We start from the raw sequence: 20,386 nt of genomic DNA on the forward strand, positions 1-20,386 counted from the left end.
TGCTAAAGTTAGTTCATTTATACTATTTTTGGGTGTATTTTTTTTGGTAGAATTATACAGGAGACCTCGAAAAGGGTTGAAGAACTAGAGCAACGCGCTCAGTGCGTCAACAACTGCTTAGTGTGAGGAGCCAGCTTGGAGGCTACACTTAGCGTGCATCTGACGGCTTAGCTCGCATCTGGCGGCTAAGCATGGAGTCACTTATGTTAGCTGGACTTTGCAAGTGCACTTAGCGTCCATGTGCAAGCGCACAATCGATGTTAAAAAACATGATTGTGTTGCGTTTTAGAGGGGGAAAAGGGAGAACCCAGAGGGTAATTTTTTTGGGGACCAAAGAAAGAGCTAGGGCACGAGAGAAGAGGGAGAACCCACTCACTTGGGAATCATTTCCTTCATTTTCTTCAACACCTCTTGTTTCCTTTTTGCATTAGTAAACCTTTCATGACAATTAGAGGCTAAACCATCCATTGTTGAGAGATCAACAACCAAACTCTCTTGATGTAATGATTCTAACCATCTATTTAATGCTATTTTGATATTATTGTCTCTTTTTTGTGCTTAATATCATGTTTATGGTTTGACCACCCATGCTCATATAGTGTTATAAGGTTTATGCATTGAAAAAATGTTTATCTCTTAAGAACTTGAAAAGAACATCTAGGTATTCCATATCTAGGGTTAAAATGGTATTATTTAACCTTATTTATGCATCTTTATTCTTAAAGCAATTTTTTTGATGAAACTCTTAAGAGATTAGGAGTGAAATTAGGTACTTTAGGTTCTTTTACATGAGGGATCATGGTTAGGTTAGGTTAACGGGTGAAGGTAATAATCAGAATGATGTTAAATAGTAAAAAATCCTTAATGTTGCATCAAAGTAGTTTCGGTAGGCTGATTCCCAACATGTTCCATAATTCTGCTTCAACCAACAACTCACCCCAAAAGTGTTTGTGTTATATCTCTTTAATTATCTTTATTTATGTTAAAATTTACATTTTGTATCATTATTCTACCAATATTGAATTTAATTCATTAATTGGTTAAAATTAGACATATATAAAATCTGAATACAATTGCCATTGAGTTACCAATATTCTCTCATTCATATTCCCGATAATAGAAGATGATGTGAAACAAACATATTTAATGGTATTATTAGATGAGTAATGAATTTTCCAAAATTTTAAAAAATAAACAAATGAAAATAAAAAAATATTAAAATTAAATTAAATTTCAAAATAATTTTAAAAAATATTAATTAAAATAAATAAATAAATAAACTTAAATGAAGTATTAGTTAAAGAAAATAAACAAACTTTAAAAATAAATAATTAATATGATCATGATCTATGATATTTTGTACAATTATTATATAAAAATGTTACTAACTATGAAATCAAAGAATGTGAATATTAACCAAAAGGATTGGTGTAGCATATAAAGTCGTATATTGTATTTACATGAGCGAAAATAAATAATTTATTTAACGGTAAAACTTATATTTACTCTTTTTGTAAAATTTTCCTAAACTAATGATAACCATATATATGATAAACATGATTAATATCTGATCCAACCATTAGAGAATACTTAATCCACGGGAAAGAACAATAATGTAAACATGCTGCACAACGAGAAAAAAAGTATATGTGAACATTTGAACATAGTTTATTGATGTCACCACTTGAATAAGATTTCTTTTTTCCTTTTAAAACATCATTTATTCGCACAACATTTTTCTAATGCAAGTTTATCAATTTTTTTTCTTTCTTGAACCCTTATTTACTAAATCGTTAAAATCTATGCAATTTTAACAGTTCATTAAATACATGCTATCATACACAAATGAAGTGTTAAAATTCTAATTAATGCAGCTGTCCATGTCATCAAATTTTTCATAAACCTTCAACTTTTACGTACGTTTATTTAAACTTTAAAAAAATAATTAAAAAAACACTTTTTAAAAAATGTTTTTAATATACAGAAAATTACTTAAAATAAACAAAATATTTCTTTTTTTAAAGAAAAAACAATTTAAATAAACACACTACAAAATTAAAAAGTGAGTTATCTTATTAAAATAAATACTTATTTTAACAAATAAGTTTAAATAAATTGATCCCGCGTAGAAAAAAAATCAATGACATAAAGTTAGAACGACCTCTATTGAAATTGGTTACCAACTTCTATTCTTTTTCTTTTTTTTGAAGAGACCAACTTCAATTCTTAATACATGTCTTTGTAAATGATGAATTTTGTATTAAAACCGATCACTAACAATGAATATTATATACTAATAATAATATGATAACAAAAAAATAAAACATATATAATTTATTTTAATTTATAAGAACATTAAAAATATAAGAATAGAGAAACATAATTTATTTTATCTATTAAAGTTAATCAATTTATGCATTTACCAAAAAAAAAATTCAATGGTATGCATGTGTGTTTTGAAAACTGAATTAGATCAAGAACCAATCAAAAAGCATTTAGATCGGTCAAAATTGGTGATTTCCTATTACAAGGTAGTCATGTTTAAAAAAAAATGTTTTAACTTTAAAAAAAGTTAAAACTAAAATATATTTTTTGTTCTCTAAAATAAAAAATATTTGAATTTTTTTCTTGTAAACTTTTTAATACATTTTCGGTCCTCTTAACATTAAAATGTGTCAAATGAATACATATACTTCAACAGCTTATAGCATATGTCCATCATATACACTCAAGAAAAAAAATGTCCTTCGTATATATATGAGAGTGAAATGTATCATAAGGATACATATACTTCAACAGCTTATAGCAGATGTCCATCATACACAAGAAAAGAAATATCCTTCGTATATATATGAGAGTGAAATGTGTCAAATGAATACTTATACTTCAACAGCTTATACCAGATACCCATCGTATACACTCAAGAAAAAATGTCCTCCGTCTATATATATATATATATATGACTATATGAGAGTGGAGTGGTGTTTTAACAAAAAATTTATAAAACAAAAACTGAAAGGGCCCCCCTGTGTTCATCCCTTTTCAAGAGAGTATAAACTTTCTAATGTCTAAACAATTATGGATAATTATAATTGCTACAAAAGGATATTATGCCAACATACTGTAATTAGCAGTCTTTAGAAACAAGTTTATATCCCGAGGCCATTCAGCTGTGAAACATTGTTGTCGAACAATAACTTTAATTTCTGTACATTCACCACATCAGGAAAATTAAAAGATGTATAAACAAATAAATATCATCAGCTACTTCAATTATACACTTTAATTGTAAGGCTAGTACAAATCACTCAGTTGTATAATTGGTTAACTGGTGGTATCTAATATGTGACTTGTGTATAAATACCCATAATCAGTTGGATTGCAACATAGTGAGTGTGTGATTAATAAAATTTCTAATTCATTCCTCTCATTTTTTTCTCCAGAGTGTGTTCTTTCTCTTATCTCCAACACTATGTAAGTGGTTCACTTGATGTAGTAGTAGCATTTTTGTTCTTTTCATAGCATTCTTTCAAATATTGTTTTGATGAAAATGCCTATTAATGAAATATCTGTTTTAATTTCCATCCTCTATATTTCCTTTTTATGATCCATATCTGTTTCACTTTATGTTGTTTTTGCATTGAAAATATTCGGAATAGCTCCTTGTGGGTTAATTAACAAGATGTTTGGCTTTCAGCCCCAAAGGTTAAAACGGAGTCCCAATTAATATCGGATAGAAGCCTCAGACTCAAGAAAGTGATAGTATAACATGTAACTGCAGAGTTACCATAACAGTTCAAAAGGTCACTTAATCATGTTACTTGGATCAGAAAATTTTCTTGGCAATATAAACTGGAATCATTTGAGATGGATTTAATTCAACCTTCAACATCATAAAGCAGCTATATGATGAACTACAAATATAATCAGGACATTGCTGAAATAAAAATCTGCATGATGAGAGCCACAGAGCCCTGTACTAATTGTGAAAAATTGTGCAAAAAAGAATAAGACTTATTACCGTAAGATATTGTGGAGGATCGTCCATGGAAGTAGTACCTAGGATTACTTCCCTTTTTAATTTTGGTGTCAACTTGTGACAAACTCGCAGCTGAAAATGACAAAATAGAAGTAGTATAAGTTAAGATTACAATTGCACCATCCAAGATATAGTTACTAATTATTTTTGACTTAATTGTATTTTTAGTCTTCAAGTATTACAATTGTGTTATTTTAGTCTCTAAGTTCTAATTGTACAAATTGAATCCTTTAGATATCGCAATTGTAGAAGTTTGGTCCCTTTGTCAGTCTTCCATTAAATATTTTAATAGATTTTGTTAATGTGGCATTGAATGCCAATTACCACGTCATCAACATGTCATCATCCTGTGTTATGTCAATAAAATCTGTTAATATTTAATGTAAGATTAATGCAGGGTCCAAAATTACATGATTGCCTAACTTTGGTCTAATTCATGCAATTGGAATTAGAAGGATCAAAATCACATAATTACAATACCTAGAAGACTAAAAGTGTAATTAAGTCAAAGTTTTTTTTTTTTATCATACTCTACCTCTGATCGAGTAGCCCCACCAATGATAAACACAAAGATTCGCTTTCCCATCCTTTTGAAATCAGTAGTCACATTCTTCAATGTGGAGTCACTATTGAAGTTAGGAAGAAGTATAAAATCAGGGTTGAAACTTGAAACTGAAACTGTAATCATTTTAAAGCACAACTTGTTTCTGGTAAAGAAACAAATTGCAGTTGAGGTAATAGTTCATGTCACCTTGAATATCCATCATCCGAAGTACGAGCTCGTCCCCAGTTTGCAGTCCTCCTAGATCTCATTGAATGAGGAGCAGTAGTTGGAGGTGTCTGGGTCTGTTTGCTGATTCTAACTGAACCTCGTGCATTACTAGGATTTGGCTCATTTATACAGGAATATTCATTCTTTGCCAATTCTCCCTTACTTAGATTTTCAATGAGCTCCTAATAAACACAATTCCATTTATGAATTGCATTTGATCATATATAGTAAAACAAAGAATGTCTGAAACAAGTCCTGCTATGTTTAAGCAAACAAAAAGATTTCGCATGCAATCTCCTTCATAAGTTTTACTCAGATTCTTTCTCACACAATCACGACATGAAAATAAAGCCGCTACCTACAGGTAGATCTTTAGTGAAGGAAATGGCCCTTGATCCTTGTTTAATTAGCAAGCATTACTTTCACATTTCTTTGGTTAAAGGAAAAGAAAAGGCTATAGAAAATTACTTAATTGTATTCACGAAAGCAAGGCTTTCATGATCTTTAGTCATACCTCTAACATGGGATAAAATCGAAATAATTGCCATGTTTCTTCCTCTTCAGTACGATCTTTGCGCGCTGCTTGCTTTGTCTATGCAAGAAAAACAACCCTTTTACAGATAGTTTGGTGTGAAAGAGAAGTTATCAACAAGGGCTTGCAAGAGAAATATCACCCTCAGCCTAAAATATTTAAAATCCTTAACGAAAGGAAATCCACAATTCAATATTTTAGTTTTGATTGGTTCTATACAAAGGAGTAGGTACTTCATAGGTACTATAAGAACTGAATATATATATATATATATATATATATATATATATATATATATATATATATATATATATATGTTTACCTTCTGGTTACTGAACTTGAGTGAGAAACCACCAGCAGCAGATGATTTCTTGTTTGATGATCCCGCCAGCTGTTGCATATTACTGATAACTTTCATGTCATCAGGTGATAGTTTTGCCAACTGATTAGATAAGCAGAACAATTAATAAAAACCACTTTCCTTAGGCACAGCTTTCACGCATCTCTAGTACAGAACTTTATAATGGTTGCTTAAGGTAAATTATTTTCTCCTGAATTATAAATTAATATTGCAATAGTTGATAGATGCTGAATTCCTTGGAAAACAGATTGGCCCTCAGAAATCAAACATACTAAGAAATGTGACAGGAAGCCTGTTTTGTCCTGTCTTTAGACACCTCATCCAGATTTATACAGGAGCAAGTTATAAATAAAGTGACACAAAGTCATATGGACAAAAGATCATTTACTTCTAAAAAATGAGACATGAACATAAAGCAAGTGTGAGTTAGGTACAGTCTCCCAAGTTCAATTCATTCAAATTTACCCTAACCTTCTGAAGAATATGAATATGACGAGAATATTGACCATCTTGTATTACAAATTTTGAAGTTATGGAAAGTGGAAATACCAGGCATATTTTTGAATTATATTCATGCGCAATAAAAAAAAATAATTTGGAGAATACATGAAACATGCACAATTTGTTAAGAGTTGGTAATGACCTGCATTAGTTTTGAAGCTTTATCACCCTCAAACTTTTCAGGATAGACAGATGCATAAATCATCAACAAACGCAACTTATATTCAGGAGTTGTATTCTGCATGTGCACACAAATTTTAACAAAGAAAGTGTTTATTGTGTGCTCAGAATAAAATAATACTAACTATTCAGATATGTGTCTTCAGTTCAAGACCTGCTTTGTTCTTAAAAAATTAATAACTTCCTTGGCTCCAGCATCCCCAAAAACAAGATCTTGTTCCAACTGTCCAAGCTCTCGAAGGTCTGTTTCTCTGATAATTTTGTTGATCTTTCCAGCTATCTGCTTTGAATTCATCCAGCAGAATGGTCTGTTAGATATTAATTAGAAAAATAATAATAACAAGTCTTATGAGCCTTAAATTGTGGAAGATGAAAGTTGTAAGGTTGTAAGTTACAAAGTCTTGAATAAGCAATTATGTGAGCATTTAGTATTCTTGAATAAGCAAATTATGTGAGTGGTCACTCTATTTTAATATAAATAGGGGATCATACTCTTGTATTTTGTGTGCCAAATGAAATAAAGTCTTCTTCTTCTTCCAACAAAGTGGCATCAGAGCTTGAGTTCTAGAGTGTTGAGAGAGAAACACTTTGTGAGTTGAGAGATGGCAAGCAATGACTTGAGTATGTTTCAATTCCCTCGTCTTACCAAAGAGAATTATGATAATTGGTGTCGTCGCATGAAAGCCTTGTTAGGTTCTCAAGATGCATGGGAGATTGTAGAGAAAGGTTATACCCAACCTCAAAATGAGGCTATTTTGTCACCAAATGAGAAGGAGACTTTGTTGAAGTCGAAGAAGAAGGATCAACAAGCACTTACTTTCATTCATCAAGGTTTGGATGAAGCTATGTTCGAGTTGGTGTCAAATGCAACCACATCCAAAGAAGCATGGGAGATTTTGAAAACCTCCCTTGAAGGTGTTGATAAGATAAAAAAGGTGCGCCTACAAACTCTACGTAGAGAGTTTGAATCATTGCATATGAAGGAATCCGAATCTATCTCAGATTTTGGCAACAAGGTGTTGGCTATTGTGAACCAAATGAAGTGTTATGGAGAAAATATGGAAGATGTTCGTGTGGTGGAAAAGATCCTTCGCTCCTTAATCGCTAAATTTGATTATGTGGTTTGTGCTATTGAAGAGTCTAAGGATTTAGACTCAATGACCGTAGACCAATTGATGGGTTCTCTTCAAGCCTATGAAGAAAGGTTCAATAGAAGACATGATGAGCCATTGGAGCAAGTCCTCAAAGCCAAAGCTTCTTTGAAAGAAAATGGAGGAGAAAGTAGTCAAAAAGCACGTGGACGTGGAAGAGGACGTGGTCGTGGACGTGGTCATGGCCAAGGAAGAGGAGGAAGAGGAGATTGTGATAATTTTGACAATAATGAATGGAGGAGCCATCAATCCACTAGAAGTCGTGGAAGAGGAAGAGGAAGAGGTAGAAACAATTATGAAAAAGCATATGAAAGGAGGTATGATAAATCTAATGTTGAATGTTTTAATTGTCATAAATATGGCCATTACTCTTGGGAGTGTAAAACAAATGTTGAAGAGAAGGTCAATCTTGTTGATGATAAAGAAGATAAAGAAGTTGAAGAGTCAACACTACTACTATCACTTAATAATGGTGAGAAGGAAGACAAATGCTTATGGTATCTTGACAATGGAGCAAGCAATCACATGTGTGGATGCAAAGAGAAATTTGTGGAACTTGATGAGAAGGTGAAAGGAAATGTTTCTTTTGGAGATTCTTCCAAGGTGCAAATCCAAGGAAAAGGTACCATTTTAATTTCTTTAAAAGATGGTGCTCACAAATTAATCACGGATGTTTACTATGTTCCTAAACTAAAAAACAATATTTTGAGTTTGGGACAACTTGTTGAAAAGGGGTATGAAATTCATATGAAAGATTGTTGTTTATGGCTTCGAGATCAAAATTCTAATTTGATTGCCAAGGTGTTTATGTCAAGAAATAGAATGTTCACTTTGAACATTAAAACCAATGAAGCAAAATGTTTGAAGGCTAGCATAAAAGATGAATCATGGTGTTGGCATATGAGATTTGGGCACTTGAATTTTGGAGCACTAAAATCCTTAGGAGAGGAGAAGATGGTGAAAGGGATGCCTCAAATCAACCATCCTAATCAATTGTGTGAAGCATGTCTCCTTGGAAAGCATGCAAGAAGGAGTTTTCCAAAAGAAGCTAATTCAAGAGCAAAGGAGCCTCTCCAACTTGTTTACACCGATGTGTGTGGCCCAATCAATCCTCCTTCATGTGGTAACAATAAATATTTCTTGCTTTTTATTGATGATTATAGTAGAAAGACTTGGGTTTATTTTCTAAAGCAAAAATCTGAGGCATTTGTAGCTTTTAAAAATTTTAAAGCTCTTGTGGAAAAGGAGAGTGGCTATGTAATCAAAGCTCTAAGATCCGATAGAGGTGGCGAATTCACATCAAAAGAATTTAATGAATTTTGTGAAAAATATAGGATTCGTCGCCCTCTAACGGTTCCTAGATCTCCACAACAAAATAGGGTAGCGGAGAGAAAAAAATAGAACTATTCTTAATATGACTAGATGTATGTTGAAGGCTAAAAATATGCCAAAGGAATTTTGGGCCGAAGCTGTTGCATGTGCCGTTTATTTGTCCAATCGCTCCCCAACAAAGAATGTCAAAGATCAAACACCACAAGAAGCATGGAGTGGAGTGAAGTCAAAAGTTGATCACTTGAGAGTATTTGGGAGCATTGCATATGCTCATGTACCCGACCAAGGAAGATTCAAGCTTGATGATCGGAGTGAGAAACATGTGTTCATTGGCTATGATGCAAGCTCAAAAGGCTACAAATTATACAATCCAAACAATGGAAAGACAATTGTGAGCCGAGATGTCGAGTTCTATGAAGAAGGCACATGGAATTGGGAGGAGAAAGAAGACACTTATGATTTTTTCCCGTACTTTGAAGAAATAGATGAAGAAGCCTTGACTCCAAATGATTCAACTCCAGAACTTTCACCAACTCCTTCAACCAATGAAGCCTCATCATCTTCCGAAGGGAGTTCAAGTGAAAGGCCAAGAAGAATGAGAAATATTCAAGAATTATATGATGAAACTGAAGTTATAAATGATTTGTTTTGTCTTTTTGTTGACAGTGAACCCTTAAACTTTGATGAAGCAATGAAAGACAAAAGGTGGAGACAAGCCATGGAAGAAGAAATCAAAGCCATTGAGAAGAACAACACTTGGGAGTTATCAAGCCTTCCCAAAGGTCATGAAGCAATTGGAGTCAAATGGGTGTTCAAAATCAAGAAGAATGCAAAAGGAGAGGTTGAGAGACACAAAGCAAGACTTGTAGCTAAAGGTTATAAGCAACAATATGGAGTTGATTATGGTGAAGTGTTTGCACCGGTTGCCCGCATGGAAACCATTCATCTTCTTATTTCCTTGGCAGCTCAAATGAAGTGGAGAATTTTTCAGCTTGATGTAAAATCGGCATTTCTAAATGGCTATCTTGAAGAAGATGTCTATGTTGAACAACCAATGAGTTTTGTCATCGAAGGTCAAGAAGGAAAAGTCTTGAAATTGAACAAGGCGTTGTATGGTCTAAAGCAAGCATCGAGGGCATGGAATACTTGCATTGACAAGTACTTCCAAGACAATGGGTTTGTTCGTTGTCAAAATGAGTATGCTCTTTATGTTAAAACTTTTAATAATGGTGATGTCTTATTTATTTGTCTTTATGTGGATGACCTTATCTTTACTGGCAATAACCCAAATTTGTTTGAAGACTTCAAGAAGTCCATGTCTCGTGAATTTGATATGACAGATATGGGACTCATGTTGGGAATGGAAGTGAAGCAAACGGAGAATGATATCTTTGTCTCACAAGAAAGGTACACAAAAGAAGTGTTGAAGAAATTTAATATGCTTGATTGCAATCCCGTGAACACACCTATGGAAGGTGGATTGAAGTTATCAAAGTTTGATGAAGGAGAGAAGGTAGACTCCACGATCTTCAAGAGTCTTGTGGGGAGTTTAAGGTATCTAACCAATACAAGGCCCGATATTCTATATGCGGTGGGAGTTGTGTGTCACTTTACGGAGGCTCCTACCTCTCCTCATCTAAAAGCCGCAAAAAGAATTCTTCGTTACTTGAAAGGTACAATTGATTTTGGATTGTTTTATTCTCCCTCCAATAACTATAAGCTTGTGGGATTTTGTGATAGTGATTTTGCCGGAGATGTTGATGATAGAAAAAGTACTACCGGATTTGTATTTTTTATGGGTGATTGTGTATTTACATGGAGTTCTAAGAAGCAAGGCATTGTGGCACTTTCTACTTGTGAAGCCGAGTATGTAGCTGCAACTTCTTGCGCATGTCATGCCATTTGGCTAAGAAGATTGTTGGAGGAACTTCAGTTGTTGCAAAAGGAAAGCACAAAGATCTATGTTGATAATAGATCTGCACAAGAGCTTGCCAAGAATCCGATGTTCCATGAACGAAGTAAGCATATAGATATAAGGTATCATTTCATTAGAGAGTGCATTACAAAGAAAGAAGTAGAATTGACTCATGTGAAAACTGAAGATCAAGTTGCGGATATTTTCACCAAGCCTCTCAAATTTGAAGATTTTCGAAGATTGCGAGCAAGACTTAGTGTGTAGAAGAATTTTCCAATTAAGGGAGGATGTTAGATATTAATTAGAAAAATAATAATAACAAGTTTTATGAGCCTTAAATTGTGGAAGATGAAAGTTGTAAAGTTGTAAGTTACAAAGTCTTGAATAAACAATTATGTGAGCATTTAGTATTCTTGAATAAACAAATTATGTGAGTGATCACTCTATTTTAATATAAATAAGGGATCATACTCTTGTATTTTGTTTGCCAAATGAAATAAAATCTTCTTCTTCTTTCAACATGGTCAGCATAGAAATATATTTCTTTTGTTATGACAATGTGACCCTTATCAAGTTGAAAGAGTTGTATGTCATTTGTGTCTAAAGCCATCATAAGTTCTCATTTCTCAAAAAGTATGTCATTTAATAGTGTTCTCTTACATTATTCCATTGCCATTATTCTTAAGATGCAACCACATACTTTTCCTAGACAAACCATAAACAAAAGTAATAAAAGTTAGATGGAATAAATCACCTCTACATGGAGTGAGATCTTTTCCACTTGTTCAGTGTATTGGGGCAAAGCTTGAACCATTTTTTGCAAATCTCGTGTAGATAGTTCACTACCATCTCTGCAGAGAATTAAATTTATAGGTTAAAAATAAGTGGCACTAGAACCATGTTCAACAGGGTTTAGTCAAAATCAAAATAGGTGCAAATGGTGGGAGGCTATACAAATCATCCTGTTGGACATGTAATTAATCTTAGTTTAGTCCAAGTTCACTGTCAATCCTAGTTAGGTTCAAGTGGGATTAATATCCTCTCGTATTTGGGATTTTCATTTTCTATTTAATTTTTAACAGAGTTAATTGTATACTCCCATTTTCTACTTACTTTTTGAGCGAGCTTCTAAAAAGAAAAGTAATTACTTCTCAGAAAAGAAAAACTTGCCAAACGTGTCACATACATGAAATGAATAACGACAAATACAATATAGTGAAATAGGACCATAATTAATTTGGAGGCATTTCAAGAAATGGCCATTAGTTTTCACAAAGGAAGAATAAAGGTGCCAATGCAAACCTTCCGCTTTGTTGAATTTGTGCTGCTTTGTTCTTTGATACGAAATTGGTAAACTTTTCATGCAGTCTTTCACTAGCCTGGTATTTAAGTCGGTAAAAGACCATTGAGATTTCATAAATATATGAATTGTGAGTTGATAGTATGATTTTTTTTTTTTGGATAAACTTGTCCATAAGTATTATAAGAGAAAAAAAATAAGAAGAAAAAATAAAATAAACTCTTAAATAAGCTAAAATTAATTTATGGATAAGTTAAAAACAAGTTTTAGAGAAGTTAATGTGAAAGAATTTCTATAAGCTAGTTAGCTTATGCATATACTAATTTTAGCTTACGAAAAAAATTATTTAATTTATTTATTTATTTTCTTCTTCTATAAAATAGTTATGGAACAATTTATCTAAGCATACCCTAATAAATAAGACGTACATCTGCTATATGAGTGTGGCGTAGTTCAAGCCAGACAGAATCATGGTCTTGTAGAATAACCTCCTTTATCTCAGGTTGACCCCCGACTTTGCTGGGAACCTAACATGATTGCTATGTTAAAATCAGAAACAGCAATATGCAAAAACTTGTATGCATGCAGCTTCGGGTACGTGAGTGAGATCTAAATTAAATTCTAAAAGATACATTTTTTTAATTTTATTTTAATTGAAAGAGTTGTATCTCAAGTTTTTTTTTACCAAATACGTGATCTTTTTACTTTAAAAAAACTATTAGTAAATAACTTTTTGTTAGAAGTTTTAGTAGCCTTATTCTTGGCCGACTTGTATACATGATGAAGGGAAGGGCAAACAAGCAAAAGTCATACCTCATGCATATATTTATCTCCATCCATAGTCAACAAATCATGGCACATAGCATCATAGGTCCATTCATGAATGACAGGTGCAATCTGAGGTGCAGATTCAACACAGTCATCAAAAGGTGAGAGCTATAAAAGGAGACATTCATATAGTGAAGAGACAATTTTAACAACCTGGTCTACGGATCTGTCAACAATGAGCATATCACAAGTTTCATTTTGTGGAAAACCGGGAATGGTAGATTTATATTTAGAAACCATGTCCCAAACAGCATTAGCAAGCTTGGTAGGAACTAATTCACGAACTGCTGTTGCTGTAGACTCGTCGCTATCCTTTGCAGCACGATACCACACACATGGTAACTCCTAAAAAGATAGAAACATTTGGATATACTCTTTCAGTAGTAGTTATTGCATATACCTTAAATAGAGAAGATAAGAAATTAAATGAAAATCAAGTATAACTTCGACTTGAGGTTCTTTATACGAATGACGTTGCCTTAGTGTTTTGCGCACAACTCACTCAAATTAAGTTTTAATAAGGCAGATGAGGTGTCCTTAAAATACCAATTTCATGGGAGAGAAGTTGGGCTAGAGTTAAGAGTTTTGCACATCTTGAAGCTATCATTATATACCAAGACCTTAGAGAATGTCTTGGTGGTCAGACATTAAAAAGGAAATGGTAGAGTTTGTGTCTAGATGCCTAACTTGTCGACAAATTAATATAGAGCACCAAAAGAGACTCTTTATGGCTGTAAGTGTAGGACTCTTTATGGGACCCTAAGAGTTTAATTTCCTACATGTACCCTAAGAGACTCTTTATGGCTGAAAGAGTAAGACTCCCTTATGTTGATTTGAGGTTGGGGAAAGGAACCTTTTGGGACTAGTCTAGGAAACCATTGAAAAGATCAAAATGATTAGGAATAAGTTGCAAGTTGCTCAAAATAGACAAAAGGGTTATTCACATAAGAGACGATAGACAACCTCTAGAGTTTGAGAAAAATAAGCATGCATTTTTAAGGGCCATCAAGACAAAGAAGCTAAATCTTTGTTTCATCTATCATTCCAAATCCTAAAGAGAGTCAGGCTAGTGGCCTATCATATTGCCTTTACCTCCCTCGTTGTCTAACCTTCACAATGTGTTCCATGTATATCAATTCAGAAAGTATGTCTGGAATTCTTCACATGTCATAAGAATTACCACATGAACTTTAATTTCTTAGGTTGATGCTTTAGACAATTGAATTTCTATTATATATCCATTGCATTTAGATTTATCATGATGAAAATCCCTTCCTAACTCTTCTAAAGTGAATGAGCAACTTAATTTAGTCATTAGAAGAATGACCTATATTGTACCTTACATTACAAGTAAGTAGCAATCTAGTTTTATTTGAACTTAAGTTTGACAACCACGCAAAGAACCATAGCATGCCTGAACTAAAATAATGGGGAAAAGTAACAGAAGTTATCACAAATAGGGAACTGATTGGATCCCTGGGAATCATAATGTACTAATTATTTGATTATAAGTGATTTTTTCTCAAAAAGTTAGTTAGACTTACACCAAAATATTCACACACAAAAAATTAATGAAAATTAGAAAGGGTATATTATATGAAAAGATGTAAATAGAAAAGAAGGGAGAAAACAAGAAAAAGTGATAACTTAATTACATGCAACACTCTCGTTACAGTGAGTCAAGAGTAGACCATTAAAATCTTCCATCTAATTACAAATATAGAGTATGAGGTGTGTAGCTTTTTTTTGGTGAATATATAAGGTGTGTCGGTAATATATACCTTCAATGAAGCAAAAACTGTAGCTATTCGAATAGCCATATTATTCAAGCAGGTGTTAAATCTGCGAGTATTCTCAATATTGCCGTAAAGTTCTTCCATTGCTGTTTCTTGATCAGTGATAAAACCCTGCACCATATACATCTCATAAGAAAAATCCATTTTCCTCTTTGTTTTGAACATCATTTAAAAAGGTCAAGGCGATTCTTCTCTTGAAAATAAATACAATAACGTAAGTGTTGCATACTTGAAGAACAATAATAACATATAATATTACCATATTGGCCAAATTTCCATGGATTTGTATTTCTTATGCAGGTATTTATATACTGCTTAACTTTGAATGCATTGCAATCCTAAATTGCATGAGAGCACTGCAAAATTTAGATTTGGCAAGTGTTTTTTCTTCTAAAAATCATACATTGGGATCATATGACAAAATCATGCATATAGGCATTCCTTTTAGAAATTGATCGGCAAATTCACCCAGGTAGTTTATTCTTACACCAATTATATAAGAAGGATTTATGATACACCAAAATTGTGAGTAAGTAGGTCAATGGACTAAACTATTTCATTCTAGGTATTCATGAAAGTAAATATTCCAAAGAAATTGCCAAGTTCAATAACTACCTGGCTATCTATTGGAAAATATTCCAAATTCATCTGCAAACAGAACCAAAAGTAATTTCAATTAAAAAAAAACAGTTTGATGTTTGACCACTTGCTGATAACATCTACATAGAAAGGGACAACCAAAATCTTGACCTCTCTCAGTGCACCTATGCGGGGTAAGACACTTGTATCACACTTGATGTGGTTTACAAGTTCCTTTGGGATTGGTGAACTGAAAAATACATAGGCTCTGGAACATTGCATAGGAAGAAAGGAAACACAATGCCCGCCCCGTATAAAAAAGAAAAAAAAGGGAAAAATGTTAAGTTGTGTCCTGAGTTAAGTTTAAAATAATTGAAACTATTAAATTTGGGAAATATTAGAATGCTTCCCATACTTCTTATACAGGGGCTCCCTTCCAGACATATCAGACAGGAACATGACCACACTGCATGCTAGCAAAAGATATGTTTAATATGGATAAACTATGCAAGTGAAGACAAAAGAAACAACAGAGAAAAAAAGACAGTTTAAAATGATGCATGCAAGGGAGGACAGCTGACTGTGTTAAAATGGTAATAAAATTAGAAACAAAAGGGATTAGAGAAATAATTGAACCCTGACTTAGAATGTAATACAAATAAAATATAAATACTTGTGACCTTACACTGCTAATAGATTTAAGCTGGGAAAGGGATATTGATGAATAATATAGATAACAAAAGATGTATTTTCCTTAATTTAAAGTGTAACCGTTGTATATTTAATTGGGACAATTTTATATATCAAGTTGCCTTTGCTTTTCAAATTTCAATTATTTAAACTAATGCTCATAGCTATCCATTTTGAAAGAAACCAATTTTTTACTGTCTATTCTTATTCTTATTATTATTTGGAGTAGGCATCAAAGCTTAGAGGTTGTTTAGATTTAAGTCTCACTCTAGTATGTTTTCCTTACTTTTACCATAATGCAGTACATAAATGGATAACTGTATTATTCAAGGCAGGGAACATGGAGAGACATGCTGCAGTACCTGGATTTTTTATTTTAAATGAAACTATCTTTTCTGTCTGACATCTTGCATTATGCAAGTCCCATACACTCATGGTAATGGTTGTCCCTCTATTAATCTATTTTGTACCTCTATGAATACATTGTACACTCCAAATATTTTTATGTGTGCGTGCATGATTACTTTATGATTGATAAAACATTTAGAGCCTACACCAAAACTTTAGGAAATTTTCTATGATCTGTGTGTAGACACAAGAAAGTTTTGAATAATATAGAATCCTTGCAACCTGAAAATCTTTCTGTGGTAATGGTTCACAAAACTTAGACAAGGCTCCTACAAGCTAGAAAAGAAATAAATTAAGCTATTAGGTCTCCTAGTTGTTTCTTTTAAATTTTCTCTAACATACTCTCTCTTTGCCCACCCATTATTACACAAACCTCTGGCATTGAATTAAAGGAAAACCTATCAGCTACCCTCAATTGATAATATCACTCAGAAATTTATTTTTATTTTTTATACAGCTTGTAGCCTCTTCTTCTGTGATAAATAAACAGATTGTATCAAATAGTAGATTACAGAAATATATATATATATATATATATATATATATATATATATATATATATATATATATATATATATATATGTATATGTATGTATGTATATGTATGTATATGTATCTCATATTGAAATTGAAATTGGCAAGCATTGAAGTTGCAAAGTGAATGCTAGCAAAATTTTGTGCCTATGTTTTAAATAACAAGAAGGAAGTTAATAAAAATAAAAATGCTAAAATCTATGAAAATCCAATTAATATTGGGTGTCATGAAAGAGTTGTCCTTGAATAATAAAACAATTATTTAATTTTTATATGATTTTTTATATCTGTTGCTGACATAAAAAAAATGAAAATTTCTAATTAAGAGATGAAGTTACTTCTCTTTAGAAGGCTGCATGAAATAAACAGCATCCAAAGATGGTAATGGTTGCCTTCTCCGGAAAAGGTCTTCCACCACTGCAATTAGATGTTCAACAAATTATACTATATCAATATTTTAACAGAGTGACCACAGAACAGATGCTGTGGTAAAATGGCTCAGTAAATATAAACGTAAAATATAAGATATATACAATGAACAGAAGAAATCATCTAATTTAATGTACAGCATTCAGATCGAAACCAACTTGACAAATGTACACTGCCCAGACTACATACTAGAGAAAGACAGAGACCAATTGATATCAGGTGCAACATGATAATATGGCTTATTGAATGAGAAATATTGTGGCAAACTATTTAATTTTTTGGACAAGTTTTTTATATTTCTTCTATCAAGTTTTTTAATCAAATGATGACACCCGGATGTTGTTTTTGATAGTATAAAACAACCTCTATCAAATATGTGTGTCAGAGTTTAAAAAAGAAAAAGAAATCCATTTGTCATCATTAGGATATAAAAAACTTGATGTAAGTTTTGTCCTTAACTCCTTGTTTTTATCCAATCACTTAAAATAGCATAAAATAGCATACATGCTGAGAAACACTGCTAATCATATCGTCTGTTTTTTTTTTTTTTTTTATAATCTTGGAAGAAAAGAGTAGCATTTGACACCAATAATCACTTCTTCAGTGTTAGTCCATTGTATGATAACAATAAGTTCTTCTCAGCAACATCCACTCCTTTACATTTTGGGCCCTCAGTGATAGATAGTAAATAGGTTCTTTAAGAAGAAATGAAGAAAATTAAAAGTGATAAACTATAACAGCGATATCATTTGGTAGGGTTCTCACAGGAAATTTCTTGGTCTGTAATATCTGCCATTTTACATGAATGTGACATAACTTTCACCGTGACTTTATCCATTATTAGCACCTGTTAGAGTAAGAAAAAGCCGGCTAACATCAGATATCAACTTGAACTAACTAAAGTAAGATGTGAAGATATAAACATGGAAACAATATCCATATTAAAGTATGAAGACACACCTTCCAAGCTTTCGAATCAGGTGACTTTGCCGATCTAAGCATTTCAATTAATAACCCTATCAGCGTCCAACCGTGAAACTGATTAGAAACAAGTCGCGAAATGAAGCAATTACATGCACAATGCTTAATCAAATTTAGTTTTCTATTTGATATAAATATAAAAGAAAATATCAGAGTTACGAAATTCATATTTCTTTTCACACAATTTTCTATAAGAGAAAACTATTAATTCATTTCCTAGATGATTGTACTCATCAAAGTTAAAAGAGAAAACTAAAACATGATACAAAATTAATTTTAAATGAAATTGATTTATAAAATTAATTTTAAATAAAATTGATTTTGAAGTAATTATAATTTGTGTTTGGATAGTTTAGTATAAATTTTTTTACTGACACAATTGCATGCAACCAAAAATGTGAATATTTATGTATTCAAAGTCACGTTAATTGGCTTTTCACGGTGATTCTAGATCATTTAACGTGAAATCAAACACGCATTATATCCATTTAGTTTCAAAAGACAGACCCTAAAATCTAATTTCCAAAATAAACCAAATGAAATGCAGATTCAGAGATGTTTCGATGCCGATCGAGCTCTATTCAAACAGAGAGAAAACGAAGCTTCAAAGCCAAGTTTCTAATTCTAAACCAACATTTCTCTGAAACAATCGGAGACCGGAAGAAAAAAACGGAACAGGAAAAGAAAAATGCGAAGCTGAATACGAAACGGATCTTACGATCGCGGCTGATATGGCGGAAAGGCTTGTACTCCGTTCCACCGCCGTACGGCGTTTCAGAATCGGATAACGACATTATTGCATGCAGTTGCAGCAACAAGTGCTCCTCGTGATTGGAGTTCTGAACGCAGATTTTCGAATGGAAAACCGTTGTGAGAGAGACGTTGGAATCGTTGAATGAGGCTGAGAATGTCGTTATTATATTATATGTATATATGAGAGGGAATATAGGACGTGAGTTTCGCGCGATGTCAAACACAATGCGCCTGAGAAAGTCGTTATACACTGAAAGTAACGTAGATACTCGATCATATTTTAGAAATATTGTTTTGCTAATTCAAGTAAGTTAAATTTTAGTTTATAGGATTTTATATAATTAATTACTAGTGCTTTGCATGTACACCTTTTTTTTTTACCATTGTATGTATGTATGTTCACCTGGATCTTATTTTATAGAATTAAAAATATTTTTAAATCATCTTATTTTATTATTCTTCTTATTTAAATCATTGACAATAAGACTTAGAAATTAATATTTTCTAAATTATAAAATACATAAATTGAACATTAGCTTATTATTAGGGATTATGTCTTTTTTTTTCTTTTTAGCACGGTTTAAAACTATTGTTAATTATAATCACTAATGACAAAATTGTATGAAAAAGAACTACCCTTTTAAAAATAATGAGACCTTAAAATTTTTAATAAACAAATAATAAGACTAAAAATGTAATTAAGTCTAACTTCATATTTTCAAAATCTTCATTTTTAATTATTATTATTATTATTATTATTATTATTATTCATGAAACATATTCGAATAATTAAATTTAAAAATAAAATATACAAATATATATAATAATAATTTATTTATTAATTTTTATTGAATAAAATATTATGAATAACTATGTTAAATATATTCAGTGAGCTAATGACTTTGTTTTTGGTAATGAGAGTACAAAAACAAACAAAAAAAGGGGGGAACTAAACTCTTTGGAGCGCTACATCAAGCATATCTTCAACAGTGGCTTAATGACTTTGGTTAGATATATTAATTTAGATTTTTTAAGAGCACATTCTGTTGTTGTATTAAGTTAGTTTTTATTTTTTCCATATTTTATGCAACTAAGTGTCGCGATTGACTCATCACTCATACAGCAATAAGACAATCACAAATTTAATATCCACCCTCTCACACGTATTGCAGGTGCCCCTATTCTCCAACTAAACAAATTTCAGTTTGTTGAGGAACCCTATCCCTTGGTTCAGCCACGTGAAATAAATAGCAAGAAAGAAACCCCATTTCATTTCTTCCATTAACATATTTAATACTTTCTTTC

General features: G+C 32.1%; 1 protein-coding gene across 1 annotated transcript; it reads right to left on the bottom strand.

The window, feature by feature from the left end:
• Positions 1–3,149: 3,149 nt before the first annotated feature.
• On the bottom strand, positions 3,150–19,122 carry LOC114405863 (protein transport Sec1a-like). Its single transcript, XM_028368378.1, has 21 exons — positions 19,047–19,122; positions 18,308–18,363; positions 18,113–18,194; positions 17,257–17,335; positions 15,702–15,752; positions 15,458–15,554; positions 15,323–15,355; positions 14,693–14,818; positions 13,065–13,256; positions 12,897–12,980; positions 12,512–12,610; positions 12,086–12,162; positions 11,538–11,634; positions 6,540–6,665; positions 6,348–6,443; positions 5,666–5,785; positions 5,326–5,403; positions 4,791–4,993; positions 4,575–4,665; positions 4,022–4,111; positions 3,150–3,206 (listed from the first exon to the last, which is right to left on the bottom strand). Exons 1-21 carry the CDS (start codon positions 19,120–19,122, stop codon positions 3,150–3,152), a joined length of 2,010 nt encoding a protein of 669 aa, XP_028224179.1.
• Between the last annotated feature and the right edge of the window lie 1,264 nt (positions 19,123–20,386).

Source organism: Glycine soja, chromosome 3, assembly GCF_004193775.1.
Source record: "Glycine soja cultivar W05 chromosome 3, ASM419377v2, whole genome shotgun sequence".
NCBI lineage: Eukaryota > Viridiplantae > Streptophyta > Magnoliopsida > Fabales > Fabaceae > Glycine > Glycine soja.